Source organism: Colletotrichum destructivum, chromosome 10, assembly GCF_034447905.1.
Source record: "Colletotrichum destructivum chromosome 10, complete sequence".
Taxonomy (NCBI): domain Eukaryota; kingdom Fungi; phylum Ascomycota; class Sordariomycetes; order Glomerellales; family Glomerellaceae; genus Colletotrichum; species Colletotrichum destructivum.
The window spans coordinates 877,562-897,129 of NC_085905.1; the positions used below are offsets into that span (position 1 = coordinate 877,562).

The 19,568-nt window shown below is 54.4% G+C and overlaps 6 protein-coding genes across 6 annotated transcripts; 3 read left to right on the forward strand and 3 right to left on the reverse strand.

Annotated features, from left to right (window-relative positions):
* Window positions 1-1,722: 1,722 nt before the first annotated feature.
* CDEST_14565 (Putative NAD-dependent epimerase/dehydratase, NAD(P)-binding domain superfamily) lies at window positions 1,723-3,222 on the forward strand (the record flags this gene model as incomplete). Its single annotated transcript, XM_062930721.1, has 2 exons — window positions 1,723-1,733; window positions 2,062-3,222. The coding sequence occupies 2 exons, from the start codon at window positions 1,723-1,725 to the stop codon at window positions 3,170-3,172; spliced, it is 1,122 nt and encodes a 373-aa protein (XP_062786772.1). The 3' UTR covers window positions 3,173-3,222.
* A 1,481-nt stretch (window positions 3,223-4,703) lies between these two features.
* CDEST_14566 (uncharacterized protein) lies at window positions 4,704-6,378 on the forward strand. Its single transcript, XM_062930722.1, has one exon. The coding sequence runs from the start codon at window positions 4,729-4,731 to the stop codon at window positions 5,155-5,157; it is 429 nt and encodes a 142-aa protein (XP_062786773.1). The 5' UTR covers window positions 4,704-4,728; the 3' UTR covers window positions 5,158-6,378.
* A 374-nt stretch (window positions 6,379-6,752) lies between these two features.
* CDEST_14567 (uncharacterized protein) lies at window positions 6,753-6,983 on the reverse strand (the record flags this gene model as incomplete). Its single annotated transcript, XM_062930723.1, has 1 exon — window positions 6,753-6,983. One exon carries the CDS (start codon window positions 6,981-6,983, stop codon window positions 6,753-6,755), a length of 231 nt encoding a protein of 76 aa, XP_062786774.1.
* A 1,475-nt stretch (window positions 6,984-8,458) lies between these two features.
* Window positions 8,459-8,659, reverse strand: CDEST_14568 (uncharacterized protein; the record flags this gene model as incomplete). The annotated part of the gene is made up of 1 exon (XM_062930724.1): window positions 8,459-8,659. The coding sequence occupies one exon, from the start codon at window positions 8,657-8,659 to the stop codon at window positions 8,459-8,461; it is 201 nt and encodes a 66-aa protein (XP_062786775.1).
* Window positions 8,660-11,360: 2,701 nt separating this feature from the next.
* CDEST_14569 (uncharacterized protein) lies at window positions 11,361-14,303 on the forward strand. Its single transcript, XM_062930725.1, has 2 exons — window positions 11,361-11,836; window positions 11,998-14,303. Exon 2 carries the CDS (start codon window positions 12,190-12,192, stop codon window positions 14,041-14,043), a length of 1,854 nt encoding a protein of 617 aa, XP_062786776.1. The 5' UTR covers window positions 11,361-11,836; window positions 11,998-12,189; the 3' UTR covers window positions 14,044-14,303.
* Window position 14,304: 1 nt separating this feature from the next.
* On the reverse strand, window positions 14,305-18,207 carry CDEST_14570 (Putative IMP-specific 5-nucleotidase, HAD-like superfamily). Its single transcript, XM_062930726.1, has 5 exons — window positions 17,248-18,207; window positions 17,151-17,186; window positions 16,752-16,910; window positions 16,328-16,642; window positions 14,305-16,232 (listed from the first exon to the last, which is right to left on the reverse strand). The coding sequence occupies exons 1-5, from the start codon at window positions 17,270-17,272 to the stop codon at window positions 15,442-15,444; spliced, it is 1,326 nt and encodes a 441-aa protein (XP_062786777.1). The 5' UTR covers window positions 17,273-18,207; the 3' UTR covers window positions 14,305-15,441.
* Window positions 18,208-19,568: the final 1,361 nt, after the last annotated feature.

Sequence of the window (19,568 nt, forward strand, 5' to 3'; positions counted from 1 at the left end):
GTTCGTACCGGATTCCCGCTCCGGAATGCCTCCACTTTAGATAGTTCCATCCGATCATAAGACCCACTTTACTCCGGATCTGTCCGGCCTTCGCTCCGTCTTCAGGCAGCAGCATTCCGGCCAGCACGCGCCAGACCGCATCAGTCCTTCCAGATTGCACGTCGCACCCGCTTCCAGGCTCCGATTCTCTGACTCAGAATGAACTGCCCTGTGATTTAGATCGTATTCCCCGTTTCAGTCCGGTGGCGGCCGCTTAACCATGAAGCGCCATCACTTGAGATTCTTCAGGTGAGCCCGAAGGAGCAGGGTCTCGTCGACTCTGTCGACTCAAGATCTCTGTTCTCCGGTATCCATGTCAGGTCCATTGATGCTAATAGGGGTCAATTCTTGAGGCAAGATGGTTGTCTATGGCATGAGATGAATTGTGGGCTGCAACTTCGTGACAAGACCATGTAAGCGAATAACGCCATTCTTGCCAAGTGTGTGGTCTGTTTCTCTTTGCTTTTCAGAAGTGTGTTGCCCATCACAGCAAACAGTGGTGTAACATTCCTCAAAAATAGGGTGTAGCCCTACCGGTTGAAAACTGAAAGGTGATGAGTCGGTTCAGCATTGCCGGTGTAATTGGTGATGAACATATCAAGTTGGCACACCCTGAACTGCAAGTAGTCGGAGTGCTGATAGATACATGACTGGAAGGCTCTCTCACTTCAGTATTACTACATATATGCCGAACAGCGATATACCGCTTACTCGCAGCGTCCAGAGGACTTGTCTTCGTCTCAAAATATTCCAAAAAAATCTCTTCGCAATTCCCGTAACCATCGGCGTTCCTCGCCCGTCACTTAGAACTGTTGACTAAAGCCACATGGCAGGTGGTAAAATTGATCTAGAAGACATGTACACACGAGGGTTCAAACTGCCTCAAACTAAAATCAACTGGACCTATGGCACCTCGAGGGACAAAACGGCCTCGATATTTACTAGGCACTTCGAGCCAAAACAAGACCGTTGTGTCTGCACAATCATCACCGGGGAACACTGTCAGCGACTAGCCTAGCCGTAAATGACTTCGCCAACAAGGAGTCTTGCTGGCGCCTCTTCCCTGCCGATAAATATGGGTGAGGATTCCGATCTGATCTCTCGCAGGGCCTGTTGGCAAAGTGATGACCAAGAGATTGTCGCTTACGCCTCGTCCCGACACTTTCGACAGCCTCCAGTCAGATCTTGAGAAACGACGCCGCATCTTCGATAGCCAGCTTCGCACGATCATCACCCTCATCAGAAGCGACGTCGGCAACAGATCTCGATATCTTCGTGACGACCACCGACTGTTATCCTCGTCGCTCCAGTGACGGATATCGCACCGAAACGAAAGAATTAGTGTTTAATGTCCTGGCCGTCCACATCCGCTACCTATCTGCCAATCGTCTCATCATTCGCCTCTAGGCTGCCAGCCAGAATGCTAATTCTCGTCGCTTCCCATACTGGCCCAGGGCGCCATTGTGCACGAAGACAGTTCCCAGGCCCAAATCGATGACGAGCTTCAGCGGTTCGACTTGACGAAGGTGCTCTGCCAGTCAACGTGGCGCTTCTTATCCTGCTTGAACCACTTTGGCAAGCCATGTGAGCTTGTCCTTCCTCATTCACCCCCATTCCCGCCCTGCCACTTCTGCTCTGTCTCCATCGTCAAAATGCCCTACTCATGATATATCCTACCCACAGATGTGTTCGCTGTATGTCATTTAACTCTTCGTAAGAGTAAATCCTTACCTTCTTAACACTTCTCCTCGAAGTGCGGGTTTTGCTTTTACCACTGTTATAATGTGTGTATGATAAGCACCTTGATCTTGGCAACATCGCCCTGTAACGTTGCCTGTCCAAGATGTCGTCATTTCTGGCCTGGGCCAAGTTGTATGGCCCCAATGCAAAAGCTAACAGGAAAACCTCTTCATCACCCATGCAAATGAACCCTGTATAGCTCCACTTCACTTGGTTGGGAAGGTAGATTTCCCCATCTGCCTTATCATAGAACACCGTTGGTTTCTGACCAGAATTCTACAGTCAGGATACTTCGACTGAGATCAAGCACTGTACCCCCAGCAACCCTTCATCACAGCTCTATATCATTATGCCGTCTTCTACATCCCAAACTATCATCGTCACAGGAGCCAACGGCTACCTTGCCCTCCATGTCATCAAACAACTCCTGAAGACGGGCTACGACGTGCGTGGCACAATCAGATCTCGGAAGGCAGACGACAAGCTTCATGCCACGTTTCCCGACTATTACGGGGGGCGCTTGACCACAACCTTTGTCGAGGACCTGGCGAATCCTGAGCTCTTTCGTGAGGCTTTCGACGAGAACACTGTGGGCGCTATCCATGTCGCCAGTCCGACCCATGCCCGAACCGAGGATGCTGTCCGCGACATGCTGAACCCCGCCGTCAAGGGCGCCATTGGCATTCTCGAGGCTTCCAAGATATACGCGAGTCCTTCGTTCCATCGGGTTGTTCACCTTTCTTCCACCGCGGCTATTATGGATAGCAAGAAGGGCCCCAGGCCTGGCTACACATACACCAATTCGGACTGGAACCCGGTGACGTTCGAGGAGGCGGCAGCCATCGAGGATCACGTGTCTCTATACGTTGCGTCCAAAGCCCTGTCAGAAAAGGCCGTGTGGGCCTGGATGACGGAGCATAAGCCAAAATTTGACCTCGCCTGCGTAAACCCAACCATGGTCTTTGGTCCCCATCTCGAGACCATCAGCAACATGGACGAGTTCACGTCGACGGCGAAATTCCTGTGGCGGCTCGTAGATGCAGCCGAGATTCCGCAGCTCATGTGGGCCGGGTGCGTTGATGTCCGCGACACCGCCGCGATGACTGTCGCGGCCTTCGAGAAGCATGAGGCGGCAGGCCAAAGGCTTTTGTTAGCACGTCACTTTGATTGGCAAACTGCGGCTGACATAGCGAGAGACGAACTTCCGGGTTTCAGAGAGAGGTTTCCGGTGGGAAGACCCGGAACCGGCAGAAGCGAGGCTCTGAAACATATCCATCAATATGACGGAAGCAAGGCGGTAAAGGTTCTCGGTGTGGAATATCGTCCACTGTCGGAGACTGTCAGAGACACGTTGGGGCAGTTCCTGGCAGTCGAAGGAGGTAAAGGCCACTAGATAAATATCCAACTTGAGCGACAAGCAACTCACCTTCAACGCTAGTCTTCATAGGCATGGCCGACTGAAAACGAGACCCTTTCATTCCATCATATGACACCATATCGAACGGTAGATCACAGGTTCTGTTCTGTTCTTTCACACATATGGTTCCTCACCAACGCTGTCTAGCAAATTAAACCCTGCGCGTGCGCCAAAGCTACCGAGGAAAGCACAGAACTCCCTAGAACACAAAGTGATTCTATTTCTCGAACTTGATAGGTTGGTGGATCAATCAACCATGCAACAACCACATCAGCCCTGATGGTCTAGCGGTATGATTCTCCCTTAGGGTTGTTCACATGACAATCTCATCTGGGAGAGGTCCCAGGTTCGATCCCTGGTTAGGGCCCAATTCTTTTGCCATTTTATAAACCATATCCGCCTTTACCCACTATTTTGCGGAATGAAATGAATATTCTCATCATTGTAAGGGGACGAACGACCGGTTGGTTGACGGACATGCTGATAGGTACGAAACTAGATACTCGGTGCAAACTTAGCAAGGTTACATGATTAGGAGGTTGGGCGGCCACGTTTAATAAACCTAGGAAGATAGGACCGGAATTGGACCCGAGTAAATCCGAACGACGACTCTACGCCGAACCACGGGGTTAATTAAGACCATTTGACGCCATTTCCTGCCTTCAAAAGCAGCTAAGAAAGAACCAGCGTGGAGGTGGAGATGGATCAAGTGCGCATGTCGATAATATCTTGTGAGCTAAAGAAGACTGCTAAATGCTCACGCCTAAAGGCGCCGTGGTGAACAACAGCATCATGTGATCTACCCGCTCAGCCAAAATCACAAAAGATCAACGGGTAAATTTACCATCAAGAAGCCTCGGCTGTGAGCTGCTTGCGGGACTGCCGTCTTTGATTTTCATGACGATGGTAACCACCAAACAGAGTGGATTTGGCGATAAGAAACGACTCAAAACGTAACAAACGCCTCGAGACTCGACATCAAAATCGCATCAACATTATTTTTCACTTCGGTCGGTAGAAATCACATCTCAAGATGTTGGTCTTACTCCCTTTCCTCCTATTTGCCTTGGCACTGGCGCAGGCTCAAGACTCCAGTCGAATTTATGAGTACATCGTCGTATGATCCGGCCCTGGCGGAGGCCCCTTGGCCGCCAACCGGGCCCGGGCAAGCCAATCGACTCTGCTCATCGAGGCCGGCGACGACCAGCTGGACAGCCCGAAATCGGACATGGTTTAGAGTAACACACTCGCCAACAACGACACCCTGACCAGATGGGACTTCTTCGTCAACCGTGACACTCGAAATGACAGACAGCCTCTTCGAATTCACCACATGGAGGACCACGGAAGACGACTACTTCGTAGGCCTCGACCCGCCCCCGGTCGCCGAAAGACTGGGCAGTTACTACCCTCGTGCCGGCACCCTTGGGGCTGTGCCAGGCATAATACCGCGTCCATCTCCCTCCCCACCGACGTGGATTGGCAGGACATTGCCGACCTGATCGGGGACAGACTCCTAGTCCCCTGGCAACATGAGGCTGTATCTGGTCAGACGCGACTGGTGCAACTATTTAGCCAACGGGAGCACGCCATCTCATGGGTTCACGGGGTACCTTAACACTTCCCAAAGTGACTACTCTTATGTCCTGAACGAGTGGGACCCTACAAGGTTGACCGGATACTCCTCCGTGGCTCTCGGCCACCCGGTCAGCAACAACCACACTGCTCTCGCAGAGCTCCTTGGTCAAGACATGAACTCGGTTGACCCGGAAAAGGACAATACGCTGGGTGTCCTCACGTCGCACAAGCACTCCCGGGGCGGAGTGCCATTCATCCCGAGCAATTACATTCACGCATTTCTGGCCGAGGAGAGAAGGTTCCCCCTGACTCTCCAACTCAACACTTTAGCAACCAAGATAATCTTTGACAACTTGGGCTGCAGCAGCAAGAAGACATCCTGAGCCATCGGGTTAGACGTGTGTTATCAGGGCGGACGACAACCACATAGCGGTCTTGGAATTTCAGTTCCGCATCCGGGACGTCGATGGTCTTCGTGTTGTGGACGGATCCGTGTTCCCCGCTCAGCCCGGAGAGGTCCCGAGCTTGGCGACGTTTACGATTAACGAGAAGAAGGCTTTGGATGCCGTCTCTCAAACCTCTTTACCTCTTTCTAAGAGGCGGGATTACAACTGTGATTATCTTTTGTAGACTAGGTGTGACCGAGCGATGCCGCCTTCATTGGACTATCTAGATCACCCCAACCTTTATTGGTTCCACAAAGCCTCGTTCGAGTAAAATTGGTCTCAAGCTTACTTGATACGGATCGCGCTGGAATGGACTAGATTCATTGACGAAAGAGAGGATTTAACATAGCTAACAAGCTTAGGGTGCTGACTACTGCTCCACCCTCTTGAAAGATTGCTTGTGAGTCACAATGCCTTGGCTCAGACCAACAGGTTCTCTAGAATACCACGAAGGACATCTGGCTGGGAGTGGAAGCTCAGTTCACAACATATCTGCTCGAGCGGAGTTCAATGGTGTGCTAATCGCAATGCCATGACACCCCAGTTAAGTTTCAGCGGCATCAACAAATGTTCCTGGCCGAGCACCAGGGTTAATGTCGAACACGGTGCCTGACAGCAACGATATGCCCAATACCTGGAGCCACGACAAGATCAGCATCCTCAGCCCAAGATGACAACACTCCCACACTGTGATCAAGCTAGACGACCAAATCCAAAAGCATGACGTTCTCGACATCCTGTACTCACGCAACTCCTGATATTACTCAACATCTCGACCACCTCTCAGTTCCAGGACCATCCATCCACCCCAACCCCTTCAACTATCCAACGTTGCTGCCCAAGCCCTTGGAACCAAAAGAGTCACCAGAGGTGATTGTTACGCAGCTTGCCTTCTCGACTGAGCAAGGTTGACAGACGTGCGTGCTGGTGAGCTGGCGGAAAAAGCGGGGTCTGGAATGCAGGTCCCGGGGTTGTGCAGCCTAGAGGAATGGAGTCGGTGAAGAGAGGGGTATCGGTCGATTTCCTCCCGTCTTGGTCCTCCATTCGTTTCCAATTGAGCCGCGAGAGTTCGAATAATCGGGCTGGCTGGTCCCCTGTGCCTGAGTAGTAAGTGATGTGGCAGTATCGATCATGCAAGAAGTCGTGCTACTCTGCAACAGCTGCATTCAAAAACCCCGTGCTTCATTGGCCCACCGAAAAGAAGGACCATTATTCTGACAGGGGATTTATGAGTGACGTCAACTCGGTCAAAAAAAAGACGGCCGGGCCCAGACGAAGCCAGTACCACAAATAGCAATCTGACGAATAAGTCTCGCCGAGAAGTTCAAAGGCTCATCCCAAAAGTGCTGGGCAAACTTCTGACCGCAAAAAAAAAAAAAAAGAAAAAAAAGAGGGGGAGCTCCGTAGAATAATTCAAAAGGTTTTCACTGTAGTTTCGGACGGTGTGTAATCACTGGCCCCGGGCGGGCGAAGACAGCCTGGGTCGTCGTGCCGAAATGGACGGCGCCGCAGACTTTGCTTCTAGGTGGACTCTAGAAGGAACCTGGCGGGTCCTCGTTTGAAATCTTTCTCTGGCGGACAATGTGGGCACGAGTACCGCCGGAACCGCGGAATAGGGCCGACCAGACCCTGCCGTGGTTGTTCTGTACGCTCCGGCGCCAGAAGGAGGCAGAGCGCCAGAGATAAGGCCGGCGACGGTTCGGGCCAGGGCTCGGGATTGGCGCCCGGAGGCGTCGATGGCGAAAAGCGGAGCTTTCGGACATGGCGGGCGAGTCAGATGCCGGACATGCAGCACTAACAGTGGAAGGCACCGCCACTGGTTCCCGGCTCATTCGTTCGGAGGTGAACAGTACATCGAGCCGGGCAAGGCCTCGGTGAAGTGGTCCTGATCTGGTCACCCAATCCAGTTATGCTGGTTTCCAGGTTACTCAGCATCTTGTCTAGCCAGAGCCAGCTCAGCATCCGACCACAAAGAAACACTCTCTCAGTGATTGGGAGACGACGACGACGGCGTCAACGCCGTTCGGAATATGCGCTGTAGACCAGGTGATTGCTTGATTGCAGTGGCTTCTTTCCTTCAAGATGCATCGGCACATGGCTGAAGGGCCTTGCCGGCTGGAGGTGGTGGGCATGAAGGTGGTGGGCATGAAGATGGTGGGCCGTGTCATTCGGAGAAGGCCCGATCGATTGAGCGAGGATAAATGTTCCGAGATTCGCATCGATTGGTCCGTTGATGGGGCCCTGGAAACTGACCGAGAACAAGCTCCAACCTCCAACAGATCTCAAAGGACTACGGAGTACACCGCCCCCGATCCGTCTCAGAAAGCACGCCCCTCAGCTGGCAACGAAGAGGGAAGCGTGGCTGACATTTGACAACGGCGGCGACCATGTGGCTGTCGTGGCCACCAGGAGGGACGATTCAGACAAACAGGGTCGCTCGCCGACGTGGCGGTTGGGTGTCACCGGCTTTGGCAGGGGAGCTGCAGCCGTCGTCGGCCGCAACAGTAGAGTGGAGGATTTCTGGAACGCAACATCGAGGTGGGACCTACGACTGGTTGTTCTGTTGGGGGAGGATCCGGCGAGCAGTCAAGGAACGCAGAAGACGACAGGAGACGGTGCCGGACCGGCCCCGTTCCCGCTCCCGCTCGTCTCGTCGCGAGTGGCGAGCAAGCGTCCCCGGTTCCATGTGTACCACAATAGGGCCGCGGGATGCACACCGGATTTTTCGTAAGGTCGATAGCCATACCGCGGCCTGCGTGGGCCTTTGAATTTGGCATCATTGATCTCTTTTCTCCCTACCGATTGTGTCGCTGTGGGTTGCTGTTTTTAGCGTCGGCGTCAATATGTGGCTCTTGCAACTGCAACGACAACTCAGCGCCAGGCCTCCTTGCCTCGACCTGTAAGTGCTCGTCTCGGCTGCCCTGGGCAGGGCCGTCTGGCCATCTGCTGTGCCCGCCCTTGGATGTTCAGGCCGCAAGGAAAAGCATTGTGTGGACCGGACCGTGGACTGTGCCATTGCCCCTGTATTGCACCTGGGACCTTGGAGTGAAACCGACATGTCGCCCAGCGCTGCGTGCGTGTGCAGGGCAGAGCAGGGCGGACGGGACAGACAGCCCGGGCCTGTTCGACGGTCTGGGTTAGCGGGCTCCTGGATCCCTAACAATTGTCTAGCGAGAACCATGTTAGGAATAGTCCTGTGGGTGGCTGGCGGGAATGACAGTGTCCATCCTTAGAATTGTCAACCAAAGGCGGTTGAGTCGAGGGATCTGGGCGAGATTTGATCAGCAGAGCAGGCATTAGGCGACTGATCTAGGCCACCATAGCGAGCAGCGGGTGTTTCTACGGCAGACCGACTGACTGAGCATAAAGTAAGTGGAAAGGGGCAGGAGTAGATCATGAGGTCACAGAGATACGTACGATTTGCAGGTTGCTTTCTCATGGTTGATGGACGGACAGCCCCCAAGCGTGAGCAAGCCCAAAAAGGCCGATCCAATGGGAGGCGAGCCAACAATTGCAATTCAGCCCCAATGGCAAAACACGGGTCGGTATCTTATTGCCCCGGACTACCTGACATGTCGACGGAACGGTACGTATCCAGGCTTCTCCTGGGCGACGCCTGCCCAGGTAGGTAGGCGGTATCTTACTTGGGTACCATCGTACCAGAGGGGAACTACAAGGTAAGGTAGCTAGTGGCCAGGAACGGCAAGAATATTGGTCAGGGCAGTCACCTCATAGGTACCTAGTCCGGCATGTCAAGATACATACCGTTTCACTCTCAGTCTTCCTTAGCGCTCAAACCTGAGGATACTGAATGTGAGGGTACCGGTAGTGTGAGGTATCGCATTGTCGGAGTCTCGACGTCCAAACTTGGCTCGAGTGAGTTTGACCAGTTGCTGTCAAGCAGCCCAAATAAGTCATTGCAGCTTTTGTTCAGGCGTTTCGCAGCAGAAACCTGCGAGTATCTACATAGCTTCCACTCTTTGTAGGTACGTACTAGGGATGCCTGCTGCATTGGCCAGCACCATCGAGGGACATGGAGACGCAGGACAAACCCTCGCCAGCTCCTCCTTTCACGTGTCAAAGTCGGGAGAACCGTGGGATACTTGTACAGGATGATTGGTATGTCGATAGGAAGCCTGAACAGCCTTTCTGCGCCCGTTTTCGCTGCCTTGCTTTTGTTTTTGTGTTTTTATGTGGTCTTTGCACCTTTGAAATCTGAAGCAATGGTTCCCGCATTGCAACGTGGGACATGGACAGAAGGGAAACAAGAAGGGAAACAAGAGTCAGTCAAAACCTCGCGGCCCGAAGCCGTCCCCTTCCGATTGGAACTCAAACAACAGCTCGATCCAATGGATCAGGGAAGCATGCAGGAAGTTCTCCCTGTATCGTGCGGTGTTTTGGGACGACGTGTCCCTACCTGTCCGTGGCCTCGACTGCGACCCTGCGCTCACCGTAGGCCGTGTGTTACAGACCGATGCAGCCGAGGCGGTCGCGCTCTGGTCCTGGTAGAGAGGCTCAGAGGCAGAGAATCAGAGGCGGCGGCGGCGGCGGCCTCCTAGCAGCCGATAAGTGAAGTAAGGACGATGAAACGGGCCTGGGTTTTGTTTGTTTGACGGGAAGGCAGGTACAGGTTACGCATGCATGCCTTGGGCGTGGTGGGCGTGATGCGTGTGGGGTCCTGAGGCACACACTTCTGTCGTCCGTGGTGTTTCCTCATCTCCCGTCCTTTGACCTTTCCAGACGCCAACGTGAGTTTTGTGAGAGAACATCGTTTTGGAACCAGAAACTCTGCAGGTAAGGGGGGGGGGGGGGGGGGGGAGGTAGGTACGGTCCGACGGAGGCCGTGGACAGGGGGGTGTGGTTGGGTGTGAAGGACCCTTATTACCAACCTGTATCCTCGTTCACGTGTAAAGGAAGGGAACATGGCATCAGGATTCAGGCCTAATGTGCTCGAGAGAAAGGCAATTGCTCTAAAAAATAAAAAGCATGGCGAGTGAACTCAGTCACCAGTCATTTGACAAGAGTGTGTTCGTACACTACTCGTTCCTCTCACTCTCTCTCTCTCTGCCATGTGATTATTCCTCTCACGGGTTGCTCTCCCCCTCCCCCGTCTTTCCCCAAATCTTCCTCCGCGGCTTTCCCAATTGTGCTCGACGCCGCTCGCTCCATCGAACCGACAACCCGACATTTTGTCTTGAACCTTCCTTTTCTCCAACTAGAACATTTTGGACCAGCGTCTTCCCGCACTGCGGGCGACTACCTAGCACCAGATATTACCACCAATTACCACGGCCAAACCATTGCCCACACCACCACTCCCACGACGTTGGCGCGCTTCTCTCCCCCGTCCCCAAACTTTTGAGGGCCTGCATCCCGTCCCTGTTGCCGTCTTTTCTGCCTGAACCCCCCTGTCGGATGGTCACTCGACCTCGTGCATTCTGAGCTGTCATCTCGCCCGCCGTGCACTCCAAGCTTGTCTCCCCCCATCGGGACTGCTGAGCTTCAGGGTCCTGCTGAAAAGGAACATGCGCAGGTCGCGGGCAACAGGGGGCGTCCGGCTGTCAGGCAACCAGTTCCGTTTGGCGACGGCTTGCACATCCCGCGGCGAGGGGCGGTGATGGGCAGACTGACACTAGTGTACTTCGTTGACTCGGACCACGGGGGAAACAGAGACAAGAGGAAGAAGACGAAAAAGAGAATGGTGGGTATGGGAGCCAGAGGAGCGAGCGAGCGATCGAATGGAAGCAATTGGATTGCTCAATTCCCCCCACAATTGCCCTGTTGGTGCTCAGTACCCGTACCACCGCCTAATACTCAGGTACCTCCTCCATCCACTCCCCTCTCACCCGATCATCCCACTCCAAATACCTAGGTACCTAGGTTGGTATTCGTCCCAGAGGCACCTACACACACCCCCTGCCAAATACTAAAGGCAGAGAGAAGCAGTCCAGCCCAACCTCCCAAAAGCACGACCTCCATCCCAGCCCAGTTAACCGGTTACCGACGATTCCTCTCACCCAAGTTGTGACCGGCACATCCACCCAGGAACCCGTCACTGGTCGGTACGGATACCTCATCCACCCGCTAGACAACCTTGGAAATTCACCTCTGTCCGGCTGACCACGAAGTACCCTGGTCACCTTCTTCTCCTCCTCGCCGTGCCCACGAAGAACAACTGGAAGCAGCAGCAACACACCAGTCCACCCCTACGTATTCCATTTTGCCATAACCACCCCCATCGCCGCTCTTACCTTCTTTCCACCTCCCTCTCCTCCCTCGACAAGAACAACCAATCCATCCGCCTGTGTACACCTCGTTGGTCATGCCGTGATCTGGATCACCGTTTTGACTCAACCTCTTCTCACTAAAACTTTCCTTCTCTCTCCCTCGACACAATCCGCTGGAAGCCATCAGGTTCATTGTAGTACCTTGCATCCATCCGAACCCCGGCCAACAAGTCAACGGCCAGTGGAGAGACCCTTTTTTGTCCCTGATTCACCCAAGGAACGGACGACCTTCCGCCACCAACACCAACGCACGATTACCTCCTCACCTCCCACCCATCACTAAACCATTCTTGCTCCCTGGAGCGTGATTCCGACGAACCATCTGCTAGGTAACATATCCCCTTTCGCTGTCAATCCCTAGGGCATACCTTGCCGTGGAATTTGGAGCTCCTCCGAGAATAAACCACCACCAAGACTTGCTACGAGTACGAGACACAAAGAGGGTGCGCCTGTCCCGAAAAAGCAACAACGCTAACGGGCCATTCGACAGCTTTGCGTCATCTTGCTGCGCGCACCTCCCCTCTGAGCCCTCCTACCGCTGCACTGCGCGCTGCTGCTCCCTGCCGGCAAACCCTCCCTCTCAAAGACATCCAACCCATTCACCCATCTCGATGCTCCTTTACTGGGCCCAGGCCTCAACCCTCGACTGCGACTACCTCCCTCTTTCCAACCCTTCTTAATCATGCTCGCCTCCGACTCTTTCCTACCCTCGGCCTTTACCGACCACGACCCGAACATGCCGCCGTCTGCCGTCATCTCGCCACTGTCACTATCGCGGATGGCTACTTCGTCCAGCTACTTCGACAACAAGCCGACACCCAGCATCCCGGGCTATTCGCATTACTCCCCGCAATCATCCGGCGCTGTGCGTTACCCGCCGCAATCGCAATCCTTTCTTTCACCTCACTTGCTTCCCAACGGCCCCAACGGCGCAAAAGGTATGGACAGCCTGGACGGTGCCTTTTCGCACGATCAGATGTCGAGAGTGGTTTCGCCCTCACATGCCGAAAACATGTCCACTCAAAAATCGTCGGGTTTCCCGCCCGTTGTTAGAGTCTCTCCAAACGGCATGCCTCATCCGCGCTCCGTCTCCGCCGATGCCGCCTCGGCCCCGGCGTCCGCTCAGATTATTCGACGGTTGGCCCAACAGAATGCACGGATTCGGGAGGCGTGGGAAGCTGAGCGCAAGTATATGGAGGCGAACCGCGAGCGCGTCGAGGAAGTCTACAAGGAGGAGCGTATGATCATGGAAGACGAGCGTCTCGCGTGGGAGGCCGAGAAGACGGCTTTGTTGGAGCAGATCAGCCGTCTCAAAGAACAGGTCACGGTGATCGACGCTGACAAAATCCGGCTGCAAGGCGCGCTGCAGCGAGTCGAGCTAGAGAAAGCGGGCAAAGTCGCCGGCGTCACTGTTGCAATTCCAGGAACAGCAACGCGAAGTGGTGGTGGTGGGGCCGATGGCCCCACCGAACTCTACTTTCCAGGATTCTCCTCGCAACCCAATGACGCGCGGTTCGGCTTCTCGAACGGGACTACAGAGCGGAGGCCAACTACTGGCTCTGCCTCAGCCTCTGTCTCGCCGGCCCAGATCCCATCTCGTTTTATTAGCCCTGTCAGCTCCCGCATTTCTCCTTCGAGACAGCCAGAGACTTCGCCCTTCATCCCACTCAACCCCAACATGCAGCCTACCACCGCAGACGCCGTCGACTTCCTCAGCTCCCCAAAGGACGAGGAACCCGTTCCTATCGTCGACATCCAGATCATCAACCCTAAGCTTGAAGGCGTTCCGCTCAAGGCCCCGGCCATCCATAAGAGCACATTCACCGACTCCGGCATGACTCCCCCGGAAAACTCAAAGTCCTCGTCCAGGAACGCCTCCCCAACTGGAGACTCTGCTAGGTCGAGACGTAGCCCGACCCAGGAACACACCCTCGAGGTCCTCGCCGCCCCTGAGCCTGACCGGCTCGTCATGCATGCCGGACACACTCCCAGCCATTCTCTCTCCGTCCTGGGAACCGCCCCCGGTACAGAGGTCGCGACCGTCGCCGACGGCACCGGTGGCTCCACGCCGACGCTGGCGCCGACCGACATGAGCTCGAACCCGGCGACCCTGTATGATGTCAGGGCTAGGGTCGATTCGTCCGATCTCCAAGATGACGATTTCGGCGGCCCCGACGAGCCACAGCCCACGTTGGAGGCGACCGACGACGCAGCGCTCAGGGGCCCTCTGATGGTTCGCAACATCCCTGCACATGACGAAATCTTCTTCAAGCGCCTGTCCGAAAAGCTTCAAGATGTCAGTAGCGGCGCGGATGCCGTCCCAACTTGCATGAAGACACCGAGCGAAGACGGCGTGGCCGAGGACAAGGAGAACCCTCTCGTGGCCAAACTGGACGCAGACGCGGCCAGTGACAGAGGCTCTACTACCGACAGAGATGATGCGTCCGAATCTCAGAGAAAGGCCGAAGAGATCGACGTGCCCCTGAAGCTTAGGAAGACAACCAACTTTGGTGCTCCTCTGGGCTCCATGTTCTAAGGCGACAAATTACCAGTATAATTCTTCTTCCGCGAAGCTAGTTCTCCTCTCACCAACGCGGCAGACGACAAACCCGCATAGATGTTTCATAATCTCGGATTCCATTCTGCACATACGATCCCCGTCCACTGCACAAACCTGCGGACATTCGACACTCACTTGGCTTTGGTACTCGCTATAGACCAGTCCTACGCCTTTTTTCCTATGTACATTTCCACGCGATGGGCTCCCTGTTCTTTTTTTCTTTTCTTTTTTCGATTCAACGGCATAGACAGGATGGATGGCTGGGCGGAAATGGAGCTCCCATCACTCTGCGGAGCAGTATCGCTCGATTTTTCTCAGGAACGTACTTCACGGTGTTTACACAAAAATGCACAATACCCCCCGGAGGATAGAAACTCCTTCTCACGAATTGGCTTGGTTGTTTTCAATGGATACGGAGGTCGACAGAGGCGCATTCACCTGGACCCGGATGGCGGGTATGAAAAGGCAAAGACTGGCGCGAAAGGCGTCGATGATGGAGGCAGAGGGCGTTGAGATGACCCTTTGGCCGAGGTATCTTTAAATTGACATGGCAGCAGCTGCAGGCGGCCGGTGCTTGGTCTCTGGGAGTTGATTGCAAAAGAGCAATGCACTAGACATAGTCAAGCAAATAAACATTGCTAGCGCGGTTCTCGTGGCCGTCTTATGTCAAGCAAGAGATTATCCTATCCGTCTGCTGGTGCATTCCGTGAGACTGGCCAGATAGACGATCGACTTCACACGCTGACTGACGCACGTTGATTTCCGACAGAGTTCTTCCGTCCGTCAACGTGAACAGGCTTCTTATGTTTGAAATCGTAAAATACCAAAAATTGGCGTCGATTCAAGATATGCAACATGCAAATGCAACCTTCCCTCCCTCCCAGTTCTCCGCCCAAACCCAAAAAATGCAGCTGCGCCTCTCGAATGACGATGACAAAAAGGTCGGGAGGGGGGAACTGACTTGGCGGTTCCATCCCCTGACCAAGACCAAAGGTAAAGAAAGACATGCCCGTCTCTGGGCCATCGGCTTCCCACCGGGGTTTCCTGATCGAGCGCTTTCCTCCTCTTGTGTCTCGAAACCCTTTTTCTCGGCGGCATCACCCCCATGACTTTGACGTCCTGCCCCCCAGCCATTCTCTTTTGCACGTCTCGAATCCGGGGGATGGCGGGAGTCCACATAGAGGATACGGATCTGGATCCGTACGTGCCGCGTCCCGAGTACATATATATATCTCTCACACATCCTCCCTCACGAAACCGCCTTTTCCTCGAATCCATCATCATCCTCCTACCGACTCGAGAAAGGGGTTTCTCGGTGTTTCCCACGCTCCGCGGGGACCGGCAGCCGTCGGCAAGCCCGCAGACCATCTCCCTTCACACCCTCGCGATCAGGTCGTCCAGCAGCTCAGTGGTCTCGGCCGGGCTCGCGATCCAGGCCGTGGTGCCCACAGAACGCGCCTTGAAGTCGTTGCTTCCGGCGCTGAGGAACTGGTCTCCGATGTGCAGCGTGTTCTCGCCGGCGATGGGCTGCTCGGCGCGGCCCGCCTTGGCGGCGAACCACCGCTGGCAGACGGTCACGCCCCACGACTTGTCGCCGATGTCGACGAAGACGTCGCGGCCGCCGTTAAAGGCGCAGAAGGGTACCCGCGGGCGGGGTCCGGCGGTGGTCGGAGAGTCCCCGCCGCCTGGCGCCCGCGCGGCGGACCCCAGCGCCGAGAGCTCGAGAATTTTCTGCACGACCAGGACCGTCTCCTCGAGCGACTCGCGGGGGATGCGGATGGAGGGGTCCGTCGGTATGATGCCGACGGCGCGGTCCTTTCGGAGCAGCGTGGCGGGCAGGTTGAGTGTCTTGACGCAGTCGAGCAGGGCGGCCTCGGCGACGTCGAGGAGCGCCGTGATGTCGGACTCGGACCAAGCTGCCATCTCGGGCGTGAGCCACTGCTCGAGCGGCACAGGGGACAGGAGGTGCGGGGACTGCGGGGCATATTCAAAGAGGTAGTTGGCCTCGCCGCCCATGATGACGATGGATTCCTTCTGGGTCGGCGTCAGGTCTGTGGAGGCCGCGATGGCGTCGAGGAGGCCGTGGAGGCGGGCGTAGTAGCGGTCCGCTGTCGTGTAGCCTGCCGCGGTGACGATGCCAATTTTGATGTCTTTGCGGAGGAGGTCTGGCAAGGAAGTTTTGTTAGTAGAGGGGGGGGGGGGGGGGGGGAGGGTAAAGAAGGGTTGCGAGTAAGGGTAGTAGGAGGCGACGATTACGCACCCAACAGACGCGGGATCAGCGGACTCGAGGGCTCCAGGCTTTCGCCATCGTCGTAGAGGGTGACGTCTCCGTCAAAGGTGGCGAGCTGGAGCGGGGAGTCGGGGGTGGCGGTGACGGCCATGATCTGGGCGGCGTTGAGGATGAGGCGGACGTCGTTGAAGGACGGCGAGACGTAGCGGCGTGATGAGATGAGGCGGCGCGTATCCATGTGGTTGAAGGCGGCCTCGAGGGGCAGACGGGTGAAGAAGGGCCCTGCGCTGGGGACGAGCATCTTGAGCTTGGAGGGGAGGTTGTTTGCCTCGGCTTGGCGGGTGACTGTGTCTTTTGTGAGCAAGGCGCGCGCGCGCGCGTGTGTGTGTGAAGATGATGGGAGAAAAGATTGAGAGAAAAGATTGAGGATGAGGGTGAGCGTCAAAAGACTTACAGTGGTCGTCAATCATGTGCTCGACATCGCGGAAGATCTCGGCATAGCGACGGTGGGATTCCTCGGCCATGTGGGCGATGCTCGTCGCTCTCGTGTCGAAAACCCCGGTGGGTTGGGAGTAGAGAACGAAGGGGACGGCGAGAAGGCCCTTGATCCATTCTGCAAAGGGGCGTGAGTGAGTGGGAAATGAATGAGAGTGAGAGTGAGAGTGAGAATGGAAACGGAAGTGGGAACGGCGGTCGATGGTGCTGTGAGAGAATCATGGCAGCGACCAAGTCTTTCGACATCGTCTACTATGAAACCGTATGGGCTTATGTGCTTATGGTGCCGATTCCAAGCCCCATGGCGCTCGTCGAGTGTGCCTGCTGACAAGATGAAGTGATGATGGTATTGTCGTACCTATGAACTGGTCCCGTCTGTGGGTCTTGAGAGCGTCTGAACAGGTGTTAGCTGTCCGGTTCATCTCATTCGCTCAACTAGTGGCATGTTTGATTACACTCTACTCTGTATCTCGTCGTCATCTTGTGCTAGAACGGAGGTTGGTCGTGAAGACGAAGGTGAGGGAGTCGAAGGATGAGCGGGAGAGGGGTAGTTAGTTGGTCAACCGGCCGGTTCACTAGGCGAATAGGTGCGTTCTCGTGAGGCCCGGACGAAGTCCTATAAGTAGGAGTGTCGTGATGGTATTTGGAGGGTTCGGGGTTCGAATCAATTAGATGAGAGACGTGAAGAAGGTATGCAGTCAGAGTTGGCAGGGTGAGTAACGAGAAGGAAGACGGATGAAATGTGATGTTGGATTCATTCCAACCGCCCTGGAGACCAAGTGGATCACTGGGTCCCGCTGTCGTGTGGCAGCTGGCGGTCCAGATTCGGTGTTCGACGACGCCGGTCCCCCCGCAACGATAGGCGCCTGGGGCCCAGGCGGGCAGCGGAATGCACCAGTGCCAGGGGTGCACTGCAGCGCTAGCCATCTACCGGAGGCCGCCGCTACCCGGCTGCAGGGTCGTCCCAATCGGCTGGAGGCACCCGCTTTCGACCTCTTTGCTACCTTGTGACCTCTGCGTCGTCCGCGTCGACTTTCTCTTCACAAGCATCGTGGGCTTCTTGTGAAGTTGCTGATATGAGGTGAGTCAACCATGCCATATGGACTAGAGGTGTTGCATCTGTTCTTCGGCTTGGTCATAGCCCAATCCATTTTACCTAGTCTCGGAAACAGACTTACTTTCTATGTTCCCCTTACTGTATTGTGCTCGCATCGTAGATAACACGAGTGCCCCGTGGCTGTCTGGACACTTAACCACCTCAATATTGTATTGAAGCTAAACTGGATGAGACGGAGCTTCTTAATGTGCATCAATGGTTGGGTAATAATTATCACTTATGAGTTAGCCACTGGAACATCTAGGTCATTGGCTTACGTCAAGACTAGAAGTTTACCCATGACACAGACTCACTTGATCCCTTGACGTTATGAACTAACTAAATCCAATGAGCACCCTGACAGCATCAAAATATTAGAGTCGTCTCTGTCTCTGCCTGGGGTTAGTTACAGTTGACATACAGGTCTTTATTGGGGAGAGTTCGGTGGTGGAGGAGCGGGGAAGCGTAGGCCGGAGCCTATTTTTAGGCTAATATTTTGGTTGCTTGTCAATCACTTGAGTCGGATCGATAGCTCAGTGGTAGAGCGAGAGATTGCAGTTCAATGCAGTTATCTCTAGGCCCCGCGTTCGAACCGCGGTCGGTCCTCGAACTTTTGCAAGTCATTTCCACCATGCCTTCTTCATTTTGTCGGTTAGGCCACAGTCCTCGCTTCACAAGGGAAGTCATCTCTAGTGCTTCGTTTGAATGGATTGATAGGCAGTACCTGCCCTATATTTCGAGTGATTGATTGTTGTGGGCATCTATATATGCTCCTAATAGACAGAACCTATTTATTCTGGTTAAGTGATGACATCAGTCAATCTGTCCAGCTTGAATGAAGAAGACTTTGAGACAGAAGTAAACGAACTGCTTAAAGAAACAAACTGATTGATGCAATACGAATGCGCATATTGTGATATCGAGCGAGGTCAAGTCGAAACGCCCACCTCACTCACTCACGTACGATGGCTGCTAGCTAGTAAACGTAACCGCCATAACACCCTGACTATATATATATATATTCGTGGAAGACAACATCCCCAGAAAGGCAATCTGAGTAAGAGCTTCTTATTGAGCGACTTTTTCCTCATTCTGGGCTTTTGAAAATCATCGGCTTCGTTCGTATGGCCCCTCAGCTCCATCTTCAGTTTCCTTCCTGTGCGTAAATAAGTATCAGCCTAGATAGACATGCTCATCAGCATGAGCCGGGCGGGCAGGCCAACTGAGAGGGGTTATCGAGGTGAAGTATCATACGAAGAACTAGTCCTCGCAGCTCGAGACGTATCAATAAGCAGTGAGCTGCCTACACGACCCGAAAGTGTTTTAGAGACACTGGAAACCTACGTTGGTTCATCGACTGTCTTCCTGATTCTTGGCATTGTAGGTGTTCTGCATATATCCAATTTACACTTGCATATTTTGTATCTGTTTCTCCCAATTGTCTATGCTGTGAAGGGGAGGAGGTTTCAGAAAGGTTCACGGTTTCACCCCTTGAAACCAAAGCTGGTCAGGCAAAGAAAGAAGTCAGAGACGAGTGTTCCCTTGCGCTGACAGTTGTCGGCATCTCGCCCAACCAAGAATGAGCCATTGGAGTTACTCGTGAAGGAGCACAAAAGAACTCGAAGGTACATGCTACTGCTATGTCCAAGGGGCTTTATCCTTACGGAAAGTGCGTTGTCC

What these genes read in the sequence shown, in the direction of transcription:
- CDEST_14570 (XM_062930726.1), bottom strand. Translation starts at nt 17,272, where the DNA reads ATGACGACGAGATACAGAGTAGAGT. An exon ending in CAGACGGGACCAGTTCATAG is followed by an intron (nt 16,911 to 17,150) that starts GTACGACAATAC and finishes GCCCCTTTGCAG; the next exon opens with AATGGATCAAGGGCCTTCTC. An exon ending in GCACATGATTGACGACCACT is followed by an intron (nt 16,643 to 16,751) that starts GTAAGTCTTTTG and finishes CAAAAGACACAG; the next exon opens with TCACCCGCCAAGCCGAGGCA.
- CDEST_14566 (XM_062930722.1), top strand. Translation starts at nt 4,729, where the DNA reads ATGAGGCTGTATCTGGTCAGACGCGACTGGTGCAACTATTTAGCCAAC.
- CDEST_14569 (XM_062930725.1), top strand. Translation starts at nt 12,190, where the DNA reads ATGCTCGCCTCCGACTCTTTCCTACCCTCGGCCTTTACCGACCACGAC.